The sequence below is a fragment of the Lissotriton helveticus genome, chromosome 4_1 (assembly GCF_964261635.1).
Source record: "Lissotriton helveticus chromosome 4_1, aLisHel1.1, whole genome shotgun sequence".
Classification (NCBI taxonomy): Eukaryota; Metazoa; Chordata; class Amphibia; order Caudata; family Salamandridae; genus Lissotriton; species Lissotriton helveticus.
Window position 1 is genome coordinate 1,061,604,619 of NC_136063.1, and position 21,718 is coordinate 1,061,626,336.

At 46.5% G+C, this 21,718-nt stretch overlaps 1 protein-coding gene across 2 annotated transcripts in view; it reads right to left on the reverse strand.

Moving 5' to 3' along the window:
* Positions 1 to 21,718, reverse strand: part of TRIO (trio Rho guanine nucleotide exchange factor) — a 4,034,553-nt gene that overhangs the window by 408,923 nt on the left and 3,603,912 nt on the right. For both annotated transcript variants that reach the window (XM_078687660.1, XM_078687659.1), the window contains exon 54: positions 12,956 to 13,034. In XM_078687660.1, coding sequence (XP_078543786.1) covers positions 12,956 to 13,034 — 79 coding nt within the window. The remainder of the gene's footprint in view (positions 1 to 12,955; positions 13,035 to 21,718) is intronic.

Here is a 21,718-nt window from a genome sequence, read left to right on the forward strand (position 1 = left end):
GACCAAATCAAAAGTATAAGTCACCTGAGTGGGTATATATTTATTTACCTGACATACCGGAACTTGAAAGTAACCAAGTAAATCAAAGTGACTCTGGTGAGTGAGAAAAGACAAAGATAAAGAAAAATAATTTTGATTTCAAAACTGAGAAAGTAAAAGTGCCAAATGGAAAGAAAAGGTCAAATGGAATAAAAAGAAAGAAACATAACTAAATTAACAGACTTATAAAGGACACATATTTTGTGTGGAAAGTGGCAAAGAGACATTTCAAGTGATAGAGACATTTTAGAAAAAAATGTTGTTAAAAAATATGCCTGCAAGAAATACATCCAAACGTGGAATGATACGCAGATGGAGTAGAATGTGTTTAATATGTACTGCTTTATTAATGCTTATATGGAATATTTTAGCAATATTGATTCTATTTCATTCAAGTTTTGAACAGTCATATAGAAATAGAGGTGATAATAAGAGTGAGAAAATACATGATGTACAGAATAATGTAGAACTAATAGATAAAACACAATTACACAAAGATAGATCTATTAATGATTTTTCAAAGAATGTTTTTTCTAGATTATTGAAAGAATACCTAGAGACTATGGATGTACAAGATTGCTACGTCTGTATGCAGTTGCCTGCATCTGTATCAGAGGCTGTGACCTACCATCACCTTCCTTTGACGTATGGAATGACTTGTAGTGTTATAGCTAGTTTATCTTACCAAACTGGGAAATTAGAATATTACTATTCTGATGTTGGTGACATTTCTGCTAAAGTTCCTGTAGTAAATAGAATGAACAAAGTGAAACCTGCTAACGCTGTGGGTGAATTTTTCTTAGAAATTGATGAACTGACAATAGAATATGCATACAAAAATAATCTAACATGTAAATTGAAAAAGGCAGAAAAGGTATTTTTAGAAATGGCGAAGATAGAAGATTAGTCTATCAGAGAAAGGCTACTGCAAGTCAATTGAAACCATCCTCATTGAATTTTGATGAAGAACATTTTGTAAAAAGTGATACTAATGTTGCATTGGGAATAGATCTTCCACAACAGGGAAAATTTCGTATTCGAATAGACAATACAGTGTATAATAGCTATTTTGTGGGAGCAAGTAATTGCAAAGACACTTACAGAATTATTGGGGGAGGGGGATTTAAAGGGGCAAAGATCCTGTATTTCCTGGATTGTATTTTATCTGTGGTAGCAAAGCTTTTATAGATTGCCAGACCATTGGCATGGGACTTGCTACGTAGGTTTGGTCTTTCCTAAAACTTTTCATGTAGATAGAGGTACTAATGGAATTCATGAAATATGTAAACCATTAACACGCAGGAGAAGGGAAACTTTTCTAGAAATTGTAGGTGACATTTTCGATGCACTGATACCAGCAGTGGGTATATCATTCAATGCAAACAAAATTCTGAAATTGTCAATGATAGTAGATCGTTTATCAAAAAGCACAGCTGGGAGATTTTTAATGGTAAATACAGAAATTGTTGCCATGAGAGCTATGGTAAAGCAAAATAGACTTGCTCTTGATATTTTATTGGCAAAAGAAGGAGGAGTCTGTGGAATATAGAAAGTTCAACATTGTTTACTTATATTCCTGACAAAAGTCAGACTATACAAAGGTATATTAAAAATAAAACTGAATTGCATAAAGACATTATCCCACTGGAGGTGGATGGTGTTTTAGAGAAACTTGATAAGAGTTTTTCTAATGTAAAGAATTGGTTTGCTGAAATAGGTAGTTTGTTAATTGGAAAAATACTAATATCAGCAACAATAATAGTAATGATAGTATTGGTGATAAGATTAGGGTGTATCTGTATTACAAGAAAAAGAGCTGAAAGAAAATTGAAAAATAATATAGAAAAAAGAAAACAAATGGAATGCGAAATGGGTGACTTACAAGGAGGGACGAGGGACTGCTGACACTTACCCTGACCTGGGCGATCCTGCAGCTGGTCATTGCGCTCACGAGCGCTTCTCCTTCTGGGCACTTCGGTCCCCCCCGCCGCCGCCTACACCTTGCGGCCGCTGAGCGGGGGGACTACATTCCCCAGAGTTCCCGGCGGCCCTGCCCACACACGCCAGCTGACGCGCACGGAGGCGCTTAAATCACCGGCGCTTCCCCCGCATCGCGGGACGCGCGCGGGTCGAGCCGGGCGAAGCCTGGGCAAAGGGCGGGCCCTCTAAGGCCCTCAGAGTCCCGAGAAGGACGGGACGGGCCACCCCCCTTGGCCTCTACTCAATAAGGTATAGTGTGCCTTTGACCTACACTTCTACAACCACTGCAGAGTCACCAGGACTTCTATTGACTCTATGCGGGGCTTTGCCTGCTGCAATGTCTCATAAGGGGGCTCTCAATCCTTGTACTCTCCCAAGTGATCTTAGTAGGGGGAGGTTTGACTGCTATGTAGAAAGGATAGACAGGGCATTATTACCTGTTATTCGTGAGTTGGAAGACCTAGAAACCCGCTTGCCCTCTCATAGCGTAGACTGCAAACAACCCGAGGTGCAGCTAGTCAACACTACATCTAGTGTATCCTGGTTGGAGGAATTGAACGCCCTTTGTCACATTCAATATGTACCAGTTGAGAGTATAGTCGACCCACCTCAAGCCCTACCCAGCTCTGCACTTCCCGTACATCTGCCGACTAATTCGTTATTGAACGCAAATGATAATATCCTGGTTGCCCCACTCTTATCCCCGTTAGTAGAAGTAAACATTAAACAACTAGGGCTCCCCAATTCTCCTATGGTCACAAGAAAGCGCCCCGGGGATAACAGCATGGGGAGGGAAGCTAAACTACTCAAGCCTTGTACAAATCCCTTACCGTCCTTCAGCACGTCATCTATAGTACCCCAGGTCAGTGCTAGTATTGAATCCTTTGCACCTCCCCAACAGGCAGCCCTTCTGGCCCTGATTGAGCGAGTGGTCTCCTCTCTACTATCCCCCTTGATTACAAGAATCAACTCCTTAGGGAATAGACTAAGCGATATTGAGACCTCATTTAGGGCACCGACTCAACCTAATAAGAACCTGACAGGAGTGGGTCCATCACAGCCCTTATCCGCTACCAAGGTTTCCAAGCTAACACCTCAAAGAGGAAGCATCTCTCCTAATAGACCTATTGTCCCACAGAACTGCCCATGTATCTCCTCGCTACCCGTCACCGAATCCATTACCACGAAGAGTATCTTCTCTGATGTAGGGGTGCCAAATGTTCACCCTCTATATGAGGAGAAATCTAGTACTAACCCAGTTTACACTAAGCATATACATCTGCCCCCAATTGCCGCCCCCTTTGTTTGTGTCCTCACTGGTGTTTTACCAATTACAAAGGGAAAAACCGAGAGACCGGAGGATTTAAAACACAAGGTCACCTATTGGCTGTCTAGGAATCGACCCTTGCCAGCGCACATTGATGGTGCTATTCGAAGTGTTAGAAGGGTGGGATGGCTCGGCCCCCTTCCAAAGGCCCTTTCAGGCGACCTGGTGCTAGTTAGATTCTGGAGCGATCGGGTGGTGCCTTATCTACAATCTTGGTCTCCACAATTAAGGGATGGCCCGATCTCTGTCTGGGGTCTCCAAGATTTTTACCCCAGGTTCCGCTATCCTCGGCCCTCAAAGACAAGACCAGAGAGAAAACACTACTTCCCAGAAAGTATTAACTTAGAGAATAATTATCGGCTGGATCGGAGTGTGTATGTACAGAATGGCTCCAACATCCCCACCCGAAATTATTTCTTATGAAGTGTCTTCTAGTAGTGATTTCCTGTGTTTAGTTAATCATTTGAATCGATTTATTTCATCAACTATTGTATTGACTTATGACTAATGATTATGTAATTTATGCATTATTTTGGTTTTGATCGTTCACAACAACTGGAGAATAGGGACGTGATACTTATTAACTCATTATGATGTGACATATGAATTTGTATATTTAGTGATTGCTTTTTGAACTTTTTTAATTGTTTGTATGGAAAATGTTAACTCATCTGTTCCCTGTGTAGATATGTTTTTCTTCTGGTATTTTTTATTTGGATTTTAATTATAAATTGATTAATGCAATGTACGCTTTTATGATATCCTTGTGATAATCGAATAAAGCTCTTTGATTTGATTTGAGATTGAAGAGCTAAAAGATAAAATAATTAAGAATTCAAGAGATCAAATTATGAAAGATACTAAGGTCTAAAATTGAAGAGCCTGAAACATCTTCTTTAAGACAATTTAGGTGAGGTGATTGTGTGGTGATAAAATCACCAAAGGGGGGAGTTGATGGAGCGGGGTGAGACAAAAATGTGTGTGTACCCCCTGTGAAATTAAACTTGCATAACTATAACCGATATAACAGTTTGAGGGGGATCATACCTGGACCTTGGGGGCTGCCATACTGCCACCTGCTTGACACTCCTGGGGGTCACACGCTGTGGGTCTCCCCTGCCGCCGCACTTCAACAACAACGAGAGGCCGCTGTAGGGGGAGACTACAGCTCCCAGGCTGCTTGGCGTTCACATCCGCAAACACCACCCACTTCCGCCTACCATCGCGCCCGGAGGCGCTAGAAAAGGACGAGGCTCCTCCCGCGTCGCGGGACGCGTGCGGGCTAAGCCTGGGCAAAGGTCGGGCCGTCTGTGGCCGTCCGGGGCCAGATGAGGCCCGGCCGGGCTACCCCCCTGAAATCTACGAAATGGGTAAGAGAAAATAATTGGGTAACCAGGGCCAAGGGGGTAAGAAAGCTAAAGTACCAAGGAAAGCAGACTCATTTATTTCATATTTGACCTCAGCTGTGGGTGCTATTAATAAAGAAATTGCCGACGCTGAAAAAGAGCTGGGTATGCCTCCTATGGTGGCTTTGTCGGCTGATCTGCGTCCACCTGATGTTGTTGTGGAAGGAGAGAAACAAGTCACCGAACATTCACAATTATTGCTCAGTGGTGGTTTAAGTTGTGATACACCGTCAGTCCCTGAAGTAGGGTCAGAAACTTTGGTAACGCTGTCTTCTCTTCAAGAAATTAACTCTAACATCACGGACCAACAGGAGAGAGGGGGTCGTCCAACCAAGAAGTGCCTGAGAAAGACTAAAAACGTGATGAATCAATCGGTTAACATGGAAGACCTAATTATGAATAAAGTTAGTGCTGAAATCGAGGAGATGTTTATTTCCCTCTTAGAACCTGCTCTGGTAGCCACCGCAAAGGATATTATAGACACTTTAAACACCTGTGTTGCAGGACTACTTAAGAGATGTGAGACTATTGACGCCTTTATACATGAGTATCGTGGGTTGCCTGCGACAGGGACACCCCCTCAGATATTACATCCAAATAATGTGGGGCACAATGTGAGTAAGGGCCCAATTGCTACAACAAGTAACACACAACTTAGTGCTGATTTATCTCCTACCACCGTTATCTCGAAGATAACTCTTAGGCCCCCCGTTTGTTTGGCTAACCCATTAGTAAAGGTAAAATCACAAAAACCTGCCCAAACTGCTCAGTCTACTAACAAGTCGGCCTATGTCTTATGCCAAACTAAGTTAAATCTCCCTCCCAACGCAGCACCTCTAGTGGCAGTATAAACAGGGGTTCCACCGCTGGGGTTGGATATCAGGTAGAGCACCCAGGAACTCATGGAAAAATCTAAAAAGTGGTGCCGACAGTACTCTAGTGGGGGCACAGATATATCTAACAGTATCAACATTGCGAGAAGAGTAGGATGGGTCGGACCGTCTCATAGGAATTTGGAAGGGGATTGCATTGTCTTAAATTTTGACAAATATAATGTTGCGGACTACCTATTTTGGGATGGTTCCGACCCACAAAACTCTCGTATTAGGCCACTTCCCTTGGGGTATTTTTATCCCCCTCCTACCAAAAAGCAATGGTACCCTGCTGCTCGGACAAGGACATTGTCTACTCACTGTCAGAATGTTTCCCCCCACACACAAAGTACATTAGGGGTACGGAATGCACCCTTGATGTCTGATAGACAAATTGACTCGGGTTTGTCATTGGTTAACCGTTTTAACCCATTAATGACATTGGAGGAGAACGACTGACTAAAAGACAACCCAGGGTAAGATATACAGTCTCAGGCCTCCACTTGTAGGATCATGAGCTGGAATGTTGCTGGTATTAAGGCAAAAACTGGAAACGAAAAGTGGGTAAACATGTTAAAAACGTTTGATATAATAGCCCTCCAAGAGACATGGGACTCCATAAACAGCTTTTCCCTGGATGGTTATAGTTATTTCTGTATCCCAGCAACACGTAGTAAGGCAGGTAGAGCCAAGGGGGGCTTAATCAGCCTAATTAAATTAGATCTGAAGGGCTCCTTAACACAATGTGACTCAGGATGCCAAAACTGTTTAATAGTGGAACTGTCATGTCCTGACACTCCTAATATTTTATTTATGAATTTTTATAACTCATGTGCCAATGATAACACTAATCATAATTTGGATTTAGTGGAGAAATTTCTGTCAGCTTATAGCATAACTGCAAATGCTTTTGGGATTATATTTATGGGGGACTTTAATACTCACCCCTGCGACCAACTCTGTGCCAATACAGTGGATGAGGGCCCCCTATACTCGGTCCCCATATATTTTGAACACTCAAAGCGGGGGAGGTACTCGAAATTTTTTTGGCCTGCTGGAACCTTTATGAGTCAGGTTGCGGGGAAGGTGGACCTAGGGCCCCCACGTTTAAAGGGATAGACGCGGGTACAATTATTAATTATATTTTTTTGACTTCTTTTATTTTATCTAAGGTTTTAAGGTATAAGACTGAGGCAGCGACGGTTCTACCATGGGGGCGTTTGGGCGCCGCCCCCCCTGCTTTCTCGCCGTGCGAGAAGAAGGCAGAAACAAATGGTAGTTATTTATTTATAACTACCATTTGTTTCTGCCTGCCCTTCTCGCACGGCGAGAAAGCAGTCAGTAGAACTTCCTGATTACGAGTCGAGCCTCAGGGCAGGGGGGAGTGGCTTGGGGGAGTGGCTTGCCCACTGTTGTGAATACGGACTGTTTGGACAGCCTGAGAGGCTGTCCAAACAGACAGTATTAGCAACAGTGGGCAAGCCGCTCCCCGAAGCCTCCTCCCACTCTCCGTTCTGCAGGATGCAGACAGCAGAAATGACGTGGTTAGGGCAGCCGGCCGAACCAATCAGCGCCGGCTGCCATGGAGGGGAGGGAGGCTGCCTGCAGCCTTCAGTGACGAGAGCCCACACCACTTACACCACGTCAGACGCAGCGGGTGGCAACATTCAAAATCCAGGTCTGCAGTCTCGGGAATCCAAGGTAAGTTTTTTATATTTATACATAGCACCAGGCAGCCTCGCTCCACAAACCCTGAGAGAGATAGAATCATGCGTGCAGTCGAAGTCTAGAAATGTCTGATTGGAACTGGTGAGTTTAAACAAATAACTTTAATATTTTCTGTTTTGAGTTAAGAAAAAAGGCAGCGCGGCGGCGGTTTCTTTACATTGTGGCTACCTGGCATCACACCAGCACACCCTGTATTGATTGACTGGGCACACCCAGTACTTCCTGAGCACCTCCTGCACATAGCTCGCCCTGCGAGGGAACGACGCAAACACAGTCTGGTTAATTTTATAGTTATGCATTCTGACAACTTTTTATGCCAAACGACCTGTGCTATTCTTAGCCGAGGACTTCGAATTGCAAACAACCTCGGCTAAGAATAGCACAGGATGTGTGAGATACGAACGCGGGCCCTGTGTGGTCTCAAACAGTAGGCGCAGCAGGTCACAGATTGGGGTATTATGTAATGCAAATGTTTGCAATGTAATCGTGAGGTACTCATCTTTAACTTGCGATTTCAAGAGCAGCCTTTGTTAAATGAAGTGTAACATGTGCAGCTGGCGATTATTTTCAACCCTATTGTTTTAAAATAATGTAGTCAGTCTAAATCGATGGCATGGGTGGAAGCAGGAATGAAGCACGATATGGAACAATTTTAAATGTGTTTAATAATTTCAAGACTACATATCCTAATTACTTTGATAAATATCCTTGCTTTCTTGAAATGTGGTTTAACTTGCACCATTTGGTCCTTTTTTTGTTGTTCTTCAAGATTTTCTTGGCGTGAGGATCCCGCAGTTCCCCTTTAGTCACTCAGGTTCGCTTGCGACACAACACACATTCAGACCCTTCCTTTACGCCCCGCCACTTTCAAATGTCACCAGCTGCCACTGGACTGAGGTATCTGTTTTTAGTGATCATAATCCTGTTATTATAGAGATGGTGTCAGGGGACCTTTTTGGTTTTAAGATTGTATCACATAAGGGCGGGAAGGATGTGATAACTGAAAGATCAGGGACGAAGACTAAAATGGTCCAAAGTGGTTCCTGAAACTTTCTTGCAGGATGTTTTATCCAGGGTTGAACCTGAGGTAGCTATATGCTTAAATAACGAATCCCTGGGTTCTCAGGTGGTTGATGCCTTTGATACTATTTGCATACAAATAAATCATAGTCTATTGGCCGGAAAAAAGCAGATTAGGCACTTAGGCAAAAGATGGTTTAATAGAAGCTGCTCAAAGGCACACTCTGCCCTACTTAAGGCCATGAAGGACAGCCCTAAAGATAGGGCACAAATAGCAAGTACAAGGACAGCATATAAACAAGCTATACAAGCGAGGAACGTGAGCTGAAAGAGGAGGCTTGGACTCAACTTTTAGCTCCTGAGGTTCTGAGAGACAGTGGAGAATTTTGGGCAACCATAAATCAACCACTGTTCTCGAACGACGAGAACTCGCCACTCGAGTCTAACATAGCAGACGATGATTGGATAGCTCACTTCGAAAAAATATATTGTTCCCCAGGTATTGAGAATTCCATAATTATTAATTTCCCTGGAAGTGTGGTTTCTCCTGTGGTCTTCGAGGTCATAGAAGTGGAAAAGGCGATAAAGCAGACGTTAAAGAACAAGGCACCAGGCCCTGACGGGGTCCCCGTTGACATGTTTAAATGCGCCCCAAAACTTTGGTCAAACATTTTGTGTAACGTGTTTAATGCTTTGGACCCAAGTAACATCCCAGTATCATGGAAGAAATCAACCATCATCCCCGTTTTTAAAAAGGGGGATAGGCAGGACCCCTCATGTTATAGGCCTATCTCCCTGATAGACTCCTCAGTCAAAATACTGGGTCGTGTTATCCTGCATAAACTAAAGGAGTGGCTGGATGATAGAGGGGTCTTGTCGAATGTACAATACGGCTTTAGAGCCAAAAGGAGTACTCTAGACCAATGCCTTAATCTTCAACTTTTAATTGATAAATACACCAAAGCTAAGGAGGGGTCAATGTACCTGGGGTTCATGGACCTCTCCTCTGCATTTGACCTAGTGAACAGGTCAAAGTTATGGCAAATTTTATTAAATATGGGTTTTGACCAGGCCCTAGTTAACCTTTTAGCTGATTTGCACTCTGGTCTTCTAGCTTCTGTAAGGGTTACTTCTGAGGGACGCTGTACTAGTTATTTTAACTCAGAGAGGGAGGTCAGACAAGGGTGCATTCTGGCCCCCCTTCTCTTTACATTATATATTAACGCCTTGGAGCCCACATTGAGGGAGGCGTCACAGGATATACCGCGTATAGGGGATCTGGTTATTCCGGTCCTCTTGTACGTGGATGACGCTGTTCTCTTGGCCCGTACGGGGGTAGGACTTCAAAGGTTGTTAGATGCTTTTGGGAGTTTTATGAAGACTTTGGATTTAAAAATTAATGCCAACAAATCCCAAGTTATGATTACGGGGAAGTGCAGAGGGAAAAATAAAGTTAAAACTTTCTTCTGCTGTGGAGAAGAAGTCAGTAGAGTGCCCACATTTCCCTATCTGGGAGTCCTTTTTGACGACAGAGGGAATTGGGGCCCGCAACAAAAAAATAGAAATATTGCATTTGTAAGAACAACCTCTGCACTCTTGGGATTTACTAAACAATTAGGGGCTAGACCAGTAGAAGCAATAATGAAGGTGTATAAAGCCAAATGTCTTGCGGTTGCCACCCATGGTAGCTCAATATGGGGTTACTGCCCCCAAGACAGAATTCAGGTGACTGAAAACAAATTCCTGAGATCAGTTTTAACAGTGCCGCAGTCCACTCCTACCTATACTATCCATACTGAGCTGGGGGTGAGGTACGTTTCTGATATAATAAAAATAGCCCCCCTAATCTGTTGGATGAAGACCTGGCTAAACCAGGAAATTTCCCTGAACTACATTATCCTGAAAGATTTTCTTCTGCTGGAAAATGTTAGCAAAATCCCTTGGCTGACATATATTAAAACTAGTCTTCACAAAATAGGGCGACCCGAGCTTTTCTCCTCCCCTGAGTTCATAACATCTAAGGACATCGCACAAACTAAAAATGCAATGTCGCAGTTGTTGTCACTAGAGAGAGAGGAGGTAGAATTAAGGAAACCAACTGTTAGAGCTAATTTTATCTTAGTTAATTCAGCTGGACCCAAATTCTATCTCTCTCTGGTGAACCGCCCCTATCATAGGCACCTTTTAACTAGCTTTCGTTTTAATTTGATTCACTTGACTTTAGGCTGCTTTCCCAAATGGTGTAATCCGGAAAAGGCTAGCCCATGCAACTGTGACAACTTCTCTACACAGGACACAATACACTTTTTAATGTTCTGTGGATATTATGCGGATATCAGGAAGAAGTTCCTGCTTCCTATATTGAGGGAGGCAGGGTTTCTACAAGTAAAGCCAGCTCTCCTGTACCTACAATTATTAAATACCCACTGTATAATTTTCCATGTTGCTAGCTTTCTAGTAGCCGATGTCCGGATCAGGAACAAGATTAATTGTGTCCCTATGAACTTGGTTGATTCCAATTAGAATGAACTTATTTTAGACAATGACAGTGATGTAGCAATGAAAGTCAAAATAGTAGATTGCCATTTTTATTCTGATTTTATCAAATTTTAATGGAAATATATTTGCTATATTTTTGTATAACATTGTTGTATATATGGTGTAATATATTTTTAATTGTACCGATCTCTTTTTATGATATTGATTTATCGAATAAAGTATTTGACTGACTGACAGTTTGAAGCATGAATAACTAATCGACAAAATGCACTTAGACATTTTATATTACATGTGGGAAACTAATTGCCATTTGCAATAATAATATATCAACAATTGTGAACAAGTCGTATTAACATATTGCTATAATAATATAAATTAATCAAAGAAGCATGTATGTTTAGGCTTCATTAGAGTGTATGTATTCATCGTGGCAAGAGAAAAAGAAATGGACTTAGTAAGTAAAATAAAGCTATATGTCACGCTTTTGCTAGGTAATCACTAATTAGGGATATTAGAATGGTGGGAGGTAAACAGAAAAACTATAATTCTAAATCTAATGTCTGTTGTGTTTGTTTTCGCACTAGTTCTCATTGAGGCCTATGCGGCCTGGTTGTTGAAAATGGCTGCTGACTGCGGCGTTGACATTAGATTGAGAAAAAGAGCCTCTACGTATGCGCATAAATGAAAAGCTGAGTAAGCAGAATGGCTGGTACGCAAAGCGAAGTGATGCCAAGGTCAGCTTGGCCTAGGGCGCGGAAGTGTGCCAAAGGATGTTTGCATTTAAGACTGTGGGAACTGAATCAATGAATGGAAGAGAATAGCAAATCATGTAACAAAAAGTGAATGACAAGCATAAACGGAGATGACTGCCATGAGAACATGTTAAGGATGACTATGCATTTTGGAAAACTGGTTTGGGCAAGGACGGGATGAGGTGATCATAGCCGCCCCTCTAATGGACCAATCAGAATAAACTGTGGACCCTAAAAGTTTCAATTTTAAGCTAGATAGTTAGTGAAAAAGGGCATAAAAAGAGCTTGTTCGAAAGGATAGAAAAGCTTGCTACTTGGATTTTATTTTGCACCACGACATGCTGTTGGTTTGAACTATTTTATGGTGCTAGAGACTTTGAATATTTTTGGACTTTAAATTTTGTAGCAATGAAGATGATCAAATGCAGAAATTTTGTTTTGGAAGGGAGGCGTTGAGGAGAATAGAGAGGCAGATTGAGACTTGTGCGACTGTTATTTTCATATAACAGAACTTGGCAATATGATTTCTAAATTTCATTTTCTTTTAACATGTACTAAATAAAATGCTTAATTCTTGCTGGTCTAAATAAACTAAAGTTCAGTTTTCTTAGATGAAGTAGATAAATTCAAAATTTTAATTTAAACTCGAGTTGTGGTTTTATTTGATTAAAATGTTATCACAGAATAAAATGCTAAAGTTATAGGATTACTATGATTAAGCTGGTCTTAGTCTTCATCAACTAACTTCTACTAGATGATCTATTGACCAAATAGTGGAATACTTTGGTGTAGAGTTTTCCAAGTAACAGATTAGCATATGTAAAGAAATTCTATAAATGTATAAAATGTACAAAATATGAACATTAGGTACCCCGCTAACCAGCAGCTCGCCTTCTTTGTCACTGATTCAGGAGTAAAGGTACATGTGTGTGAGAGTGTATGACTCGCAGTGCTATGGGCCCACTGATTAGTAAAATTGATTGCTCCTGAGTTAAGTGAGATAAATATTGAGGGTTGTTTGAGAGCCACGCTGGATCACTGTCTGTGTACATATTGTATTCCACCGCATTGCTTATTATTTCTATGTGTATTTATTGTTGCTTGTACCTGAACCACTGCCAGATTGCTTAATGGGCCAGTCCAACCCTGTTGTCACATGACAGTACATAATTTTGGATAATGACAGATAAATTGGAGCCAGCACATTCCGGTCCTTCCTGCTCATTTATATATAATCGAACAAGGTAGCTGCTAGAGATCGGGTATTACTCAAGCTAATTAAGGTTTTATGATAATAATAAGCCACTAAAATCATGGAAGATGAAAAATTACCTTCCAAGCTCAACCACTTCACTATACATGGAATCAAAGTTGTCCTTCCAGGTTACCCTGATGCCCTCGATTTCAGGACCTGCAGAAAAGAGAGTTTGTTTATTTAATGCAATAATGTATTAAAATACATCAGTGTGTATTCAATTCATACGCATTTTAACAAGAACCTTTCCAACCATTACAGAAAGAAGTACATGTTAGATCATGGTGATTTTCATATGTAGGTCATGTGCAGTACCACGTGGAAATGTGTACTTGTGCTTTGCAAGTACACATTTCCAGGTGGTACTTTTAATTCACAAAAAGAGTATGACTAACTCACATGCGGTGAGGTCCTAATAAACTGAATGTGTACGCTTTATACCGGATTCTAGTCACTGGTCTTACCAGCTGTAGCCCTCAGTTCATTTTTTTCAAGTTTCTTTATTAAGTGTTAACATAGTAATAACAAAACCAGATGTGGAATACAAAAGCCTAAGCTTCCAGGGACAAATAATAATGTATGTTCAGGAATCACAGTAAAGCTTTTCTAAACAACCTCCAATCAGATAAGTTTACTGCCAAATTAGCATCATTAGGTCTCGCCTAAGGCAGTGCATTTGTTGCAAGACATTGTGTTAGCATACAGTGGGGCTAGAGCCCTCACACCGTTTACCACTGGTGGGCCTCACTGTCACTCTGATTTGATGTCTTGTGCAGCCTTTACTTCCCCCGTCGTGAGTTTCCTCCTCCCAAAAAAGATGGAAACATTACTGTGTTCTCACACTCAGGAGTGGATCCTCAGTTAAGGCAGAGGAGCATCACCCACTGCCCGCAGAGCAGGAAAAAGGAAAAATAAAATGATGATAACATCGTTATTATCATTTCATTCTTCGAAGCTATAGGGCTGGGTTAGGGCGGGGAGGGCAGGGGCTTGTGTAACAGGGAGGAGGAGTGGTTGGTGCACAATAAGTTTGCATGACTGGCCGGCCGTCTTGGGCAGCCAAACAGTCATGCGCACTTAACATGTTCTCCATCGGGTTGTAATACACAGCCTGGGTGGAGAACATGCAGAGACTCCTAGTCCCCATCTGAGCACCGAACCACAGATCTCATACCAATCACAACGCTGCTGACGGCAGCATTGTGATTGGCTTAGGGGAGCCTGTGTGCTTCCGGGACTTGTCAGGAAGAGAAGCAACGACAGAGGAAAGACCGGGGCCCTGAGGAGGTAAGTATTTTTTTGGTTTCTTCTTAAATCCCACCTCCCCAGCCCCACCAACCTTGTTCCCTGACAGCAGCCACTGCTCATTTATTTTGTGCTACTTTTTACTCAAGCACTCTATGAGAGTGTGTTTTCCCGGAATCTTCCTCGCATGCTCTCAGTGTTAATCTGTTTCACTGAGTGCTTTGCTGCCGCCCATCTTCATATTGCTCTATTTTGCTGTGTGCTTTTGTGCTCCTCCCGTCCTGACCTGTGTTGCTCTCTCTTGCTATATTCTTCTGTGCTCCCCCCACTCCGTGTGCTCGGCATCTGATTCTGTACCTCATGCTGCTTTGTCTCACCATGTGCTTCTCTTTCCCACCCATGTTCTTTCAATCTTCTGTGTTGCTACCCCTGCTTCCCATGTCCCTCATTTTGCTTCCCCACCCGCATCCCCCGTTTTCCTTCTACCTCTCTCTGCAGTGTTTTTTCTCCTTTTTAGTTAACTATCCAACTCGGATAAGTAACTAAAAATTATAAGAAAGCGCTTGTGCCATTTTGCAGTTGCTAATACTTACAAAATGGCGCGGCCGTCCATCCCAAACATTTCAAGAAATATTTAGCCATTTTGTACAGCATCATGACTAAAACTCGTTGGCAAAGCCAATAGTTCCTAAAGGTGATACTAAACGATTTTGCCAGTGATTGTTTTCTTATGTCCTCTTATCGAACAAGTTACTTACCTTTGGTAACGATATATCTGTAAGAAACAGTAGTTAGTATTAGATTCCTTACCTTAGAATATCCCCAGGCGTCAGTCTGGATCCGGAAACTTTTGCGTAGCAGTACCCCTGCGCGTCGGTAGGCGTCGTCTGCAGGCGTCCCCTGCGGCTCCGCGTCCGTCGTCGGCGTCGTGCGCCGTGATGACGTCGCTGGAGTATATACACGCCGCCTCCGCGCGCTGACGTCAGTTCTTTGTACACAGCTTTTCCGCGCCAGAACACGCAGAGCCATGTGAGAACCAACACTGGTGCCATTGGAAACTAGGGCCCTGAAAGGGATGTCCTTAACCCTAGGTATCAGTTCGCAGAACGGGGAGGATGGGTGGGGCGGTAAGGAATCTAATACTAACTACTGTTTCTTACAGATATATCGTTACCAAAGGTAAGTAACTTGTTCATCTGAAAGAAACAGGTTAGTATTAGATTCCTTACCTTAGAATAGATACCTCAGCAATACCAACCCCGGTGGTGGGTCTGCGAACCAATACAATCCTACACAAGAAAGTCCTGGAGGACCGAACGGCCAAAGAAGCCATCCCTCCGGACTTGACTGTCCAGGCAGTAGTGCCTCGCAAAGGTGTGCAGCGAGGCCCACGTAGCCGCCTGGCAAATGTCCTGCAAAGGGACTCCCCGGCCCAGGGCAGTAGTAGCCGCCGTGGCCCGAGTGGAATGGGCCCTCAGCCCAACAGGAGGCTCCTTCCGAGCCAAAGAGTAGCACGCTTTGATGCACAGAACGACCCACCGAGAGATGGTCCGTTTATGTACCACCCTTCCCTTATTCGCACCCACGTAGCCAACAAACAGTTGGTCATCCACCCGGAACTGGCGTGTGCGATCCATATAAAATGAAAGCGCACGTTTTGGGTCCAGACGATGGAGCCGCTCTTCATCCTTTGAAGGATGCGGAGGCGGGAAGAAGGAGGGTAAGGTGATGGACTGCCCGATGTGAAAAGCAGAGACAACTTTGGGCAGGAAAGAAGGTCTAGTTCTCAGAACCACCTTGTCTGGATGAATTGACATGAAAGGAGGTTTGACAGAAAGAGCCTGGAGCTCACTCACCCTCCTGGCAGAGGTGATGGCAACCAGGAAGGCCGTCTTTAAAGTCAGGAGACGGAGAGGACAGGAATGAAGTGGCTCAAAGGGAGCGCACATCAAGAAAGTCAGAACCAGGTTCAAGTCTTACTGAGGCATCACGAACGGAACAGGTGGATACATGTGCGTGATGCCCTTCAAGAATCTTGTTACAATAGGGGACCTGAACAAAGAAGGTTGATCAGGCAGCCTTAGAAAGGCCGAAAGGGCAGAAAGGTAGCCCTTGATAGTGCCCAGAGCAGAGCCCTGCTGGGCAAGAGAGAGAAGAAAGAGGAGAACCTCGGAAAGAGGGGCAGAGAGAGGGTCCACAGCCTTTGCTGTGCACCATGCCACAAATCTGTTCCACCGGCAGGCGTACACCGACTTTGTGGAGGGACGCCTGGCTGCCAGAATCACATCACAAACCTCAGGAGGGAAGTCAAATGGCCTCAACTGTCGCCGCTCAATCTCCACGCATGGAGGTGGAGACTGGACAGGTTCGGGTGGAGGACCGTCCCCTGCTGCTGCGACAGAAGGTCCTCCAGAAGGGGCAGGCGGATCGAGGGACCGACTGACATGCTGAGTAGCTCGGGATACCAGTACCTTCGAGCCCAGTCCGGAGCCACAAGGATAACTTGGGCCCGGTCGCGCCTGATTTTCTTCAGCACTCTGGGCAGAAGTGGTATAGCCGGAAAGGCGTAAAATAGACCGCAACTCCACTCGCGCCGAAAGGCGTCGCCGAGCGAGTGCCGTCTTGGAAACTCCAACGCGCAGAACTGATGACATTGCGCGTTCTCTTCTGTGGCGAATAGATCTAACCAAGGCTCTCCCCATTGCAGAAAGAGGCCTTTCGCCACGTCCGAGTTCAGACGCCATTCGTGATCCACCGAGCACCGATGGCTGAGTTCGTCCGCCCTGGCGTTCAGAGAACCTGCCAGGTGTTGAACCGTCAGAGTCACGCTCTGACGTTCCAGCCATTGCCAGAGACGCAGAGCCTCCTGGCAAAGGGTCCACGACCCCACTCCGCCCTGCTTGTTGCAGTACCACATGGCGGTGGTGTTGTCCGTGAACACCTGCACTACACTCCCGTTGACAAAGGGGAGGAATGCCTTCAGTGCTAGGCGAATCGCCCGCAGCTCCAACATGTTGATATGGAGCCGGGACTCCGCCGGAGACCAGATGCCTCTGATCTCCGCCTCTCCCAAGTGGCCTCCCCAGCCCTGGAGGGACGCGTCCGTCACAACTACGTGCTCCGGTTGGGGAAGGGAGAGGGATCTGCCTCTGACCCAATCGCGGTCCGTAAGCTACCACTGCAACTGTCTCGCAGTGCCCTCCGAGATCAGGACATGGTCGGATAGGTTGCCTTGATGCTGGGCCCACTGAAACTTCAGGTCCCACTGCAGAGCCCGCATCCGCCACCGGGCGTGATGCACCAGAAGGATGCAGGAAGCCATCAGCCCCAGCAGCCGCAGCGTCAACCTGACCGAAACCCGGGATAACGGCTGAAAGATCGGAATCAGAGCATGTATATCCCGGACCCGCCGTTCCGGAGGATAAACCCGAAACTGCGCCGAGTCGAGAACCGCTCCGATGAAAAGGAGCTTTTGAGAGGGACACAGGTGTGATTTCGGCACATTGATGGAAAACCCCAGCTCGTGCAGGAGGTCTGCCGTCATCTGAAGGTGGTGGACGACTGTCTGGGGCGAGCCCGCCTTCAACAACCAGTCGTCGAGGTAGGGGAAGACTGAAACCCCTAACCGGCGCAGATGAGCTGCGACCACCGCCATCACTTTCGTGAACATCCGTGGGGCGCTGGTCAGGCCGAATGGGAGCACGATTAACTGAAAGTGCTCATGGCCTACCGTGAACCGCAGGTAACGTCGGTGGGCCGGCAGGACGGGGATGTGAAAATACGCGTCCTGCAAGTCCAACACAACCATCCAGTCTTGTGGGTCCAGAGCAGCCAAGACCTGAGCCAAAGTCAACATCTTGAACTTCTCCTTCCGGAGGAAGCTGTAGACGTTCCGTAAATCCAAGATAGGACGTAGGCCCCCCTTGTCCTTCTTGGGTACCAGAAAGTAGTGGGAATAGCAACCACACCCTACTTCTGGCCCAGGAACGCGCTCGATGGCCCCCTTGGCCAAGAGGGCCGTAACTTCCTCCTGCAGAAGTGTCAAGTGGTCCCCCGACACACGGTGGTTCTGCGGTGGCATGGCTGGAGGAGTGCTCTCGAAGGGGAGGGAGTAGCCCCTTCGGACGAGCTGCAGCACCCACCTGTCCGATGTGATGGTGCGCCAGCGGGAGCGGTGATGGCGAACCCTGCCACCCACTGGCGTCACATGGGCCTGAAAGCTCGGACTAGGAGGATTTGGAGGCTGATGCTGCGGGGGGAGGTGTGGTCTGACCTCGCCGTTGTCCCCGACCGCCTCCACGGCGGAATCCACGGCCGCCACCGCGTTGAGAAGTGTTCTGCGGTGCGTGGCTGGCAGCACGTGCGGGACCGCCCCTTCCGTGGCCACGAAAGGAGCGAAACGAACCCGTTTGCTGGCGCTGGGTCGAGAGACCCAAGGACTTGGCCGTGACCCTGGAGTCCTTGAAGCGCTCCAGCGCGTGGTCCGCTTTGTCGCCAAACAGGCGACTGCCATCGAACGGCATGTCCATCAAAGTATTTTGGACATCCGCCGAAAAGTTGGCGGATCTCAGCCAGGCGTGGCGACGAATCGCCACCGTCGTGGACATCGCTCTGCCCAGCGAGTCGGTCGTATCGAGACCACACCTGATGGAATATCTTGCTGCGTCTCGGCCTTCAATCATAGCCTGGCCGAGCTTTGCCCGTAACTCCTGCGGGCATTGTGGCAGACACTCCGCGACCGTATCCCACAGAGAGTGGGTGTAGCGGCCCAAGAGGCATGCGGTGTTGCAAGACCGCAGTCCCAGACTCAGGGACGAGAAGACCTTCTTCCCATACTGGTCGTACCTCTTAGATTCCCGGTCGGGCGGGGCCGACGGGAACGCGGTTTGGGAAGTCGAGGCCTGGATCACCAGACTCTCAGGGGTGGGATGGGTGGACAGGAACTTGGGGTCATCCGGACACGGACGGTGGCGTCTGGCCACGTTCCTATCAACAGGCGAACCTGAAGCGGGCCTGGACCACGTGCCCAAAAGAACGTCTGTCAAGGCTTCGTTGAACGGCAGCAGAGGCTCCTGTGGGCATGACTGCGGTTTGAAGACCTCAGTGAGGATGTTAGGCCTCACGACCGCGACGGGGAGCTCAAGGCGTAAGGCCTTGGCAGCCCTCATCAAGACCACTGAATAAGCAGCCCCAGCTTTCGAGGCCACAGTAGGAGGCGAGACAAAACCAGGGTTAGGAGAGTCGTCCAGACCACTGGCGTCACCCAAGTCACCTGTCCAGTCCACGTCGTACTGACACTCGCGTGACAGAGGGTCCTCAGACCCCTCCCAACCCTCTCCATAATCTGCATCCTCACCATATTCTGAGTCAACGATGTAGACCGGCTCCTCTGGGTCAATGGGCCCCATTGGCGCCGGACTCGGCGTCGGACGACACCGGTCCGACTCCGCGTCCGGAGTAGGAGAGGGAATGGGGGTGGCACCGCCCGGAGCCGGAGCCCCGACGCCGGCCGGAGCCGGCGTCGGAGTCCCGGCGCCGCGCGGAGGCGGCACCATGGGTTGCCCCGATGGAATCGGCGCCGGAGAGGCCGGCGGACCAGCCGGCGTCGACCCTGAAGGGCCCAGCGGCGCCGGGGCCGGAGCCGCCGGCGGCGTCGGGGCCGGAGCACCCGACGGCGTCGGGGCAGGAGCACCCGAACCGCTCAGGCCCCCGGACGGGACCACCGGGCCCGCAGGCGCCGTAGGCCCCGTCGGAGGAGACAGTGCCCTCATGGCCATGAGGATCTCCTCGCGCGACGCGCCTTGCCCAGGGACCGTCGGGTATGGAGCAGGCAGCGCCGGCGACCCACGCGGAGCCGCGGGGGTGGGGCCACCCGAACCCCCGGCCGCATCGCGCGAGCGTCGGGGGGAGTCGGGGGTACGATGACGACGCCCCGACTTCTTGTGTTTCTTACCTGAGGAACCAGAGGAATGGTGACGACTTCCGGAGCGCTCCCTCGACCGCTCCCTCGACCTCCGGCCGGACCGGGACCGCTCTTGACGCGGGGCCGACACCCGGAGCTCGAGTAGCTTGCGGGACCGCTCCCGTCTAGCCTTACTCGTCAAGGCCCGGCAGTCGACGCAGGATTCCACGTCGTGGTCCGCGCCCAGGCACCGGAGGCAGAGTCGGTGGTGGTCCGTGACCGACATAGTGCGGTCACACCCGTCACAATTCTTAAAACCGGGCATCCTACCGGCACCTTAAGAGTTAGATAGTAATCAAAAACTTTGGTCAAAAGACCGGAGTACTGCTCTTCGGATCTGCGCTAACTGGCGCGGAAAAAAGAAGAACTGACGTCAGCGCGCGGAGGCGGCGTCTATATACTCCAGCGACGTCATCACGGCGCACGACGCCGACGACGGACGCGGAGCCGCCTGCAGACGACGCCTACCGACGCGCAGGGGTACTGCTACGCAAAAGTTTCCGGATCCAGACTGACGCCTGGGGATATTCTAAGGTAAGGAATCTAATACTAACCTGTTTCTTTCAGATAACTTATTTAACAAAACCACAGACGGGAAGCTGTTGCCACTCATCATCCCAGAGCCAGTGGCTTCCGATAAACCTCCATAACTCAAAGATCTTAAAAGTTTAATTGCTGCACTCAAGAGAGTATTCAGATATCCATTTCACATTTAAAGCCTTTACACCAAACAGAAAAAAATAAATAGTGAATAATTAAACTGTAAGTTTTGAATCTCCAACCTGTCTGATGGCAATATTACTGCCTTGTGCTGTGTGCTATCTTCAAATTGAAAGTAGAAATAAAAACACACATAGTAGCTAACTCACATACTCACAGTAATGAGGCTAAGGAAGATAACGAAAAAGAGGCAGGAACAATGCAAACAAAAGGTGAACAGGAAGAACTCTGTTATAAAAATGATGGCATTTTCTCTTCTGAGTATTCTTCTTCTTGAGTTACATGTCATAATCAATCAATCAATCAATCAATCAATCGTGAATGCTTATGATTAATATAATGCACATTCATTTATATTATTATGCTCTGCAACATAATAATCAAGTATTGCTTCAATATAATTGCAGTATTTAATATAAGTGCTAACTGTACTGGTTTATAATACTGGTTATTAATCTATGAAGAGTTTCTAGAAGGTTGATAACTGCCCTTATCATTTATTGTTGTTGTTCAAAAAAACAGTCTAGTGGAACAAAATAAGAGAAAGAGACTCACGTCACTCTCTACTAAACAAATTACTAACATTCAATAGCACTCTATCTGATAGCTACTCAATCCAACTACAGATACCTGAGCCTCTGAATATTCCTCAAGCATTCAAATGGATTTGGAAAGTTTTCAGTGGTACCTCCACGTGCCTGTAGGTAATGCTGTGAGGCTCCAAGTCGGCGTTCGTTCACTCTCAGACGCACTGAACCCCATGCAAGTGCATCTTGCGCGTATTGATGTCTGTTGATATGTAGGTTGTCCACGCTCCAAGCCACAGAGCCAAAGAGCCAAAGAGCAAATTGGCTTTAACCAGTGATCAGATCACTATACTTGAGATCTTTTAGGTGGGAAAGAGCACAGTCAC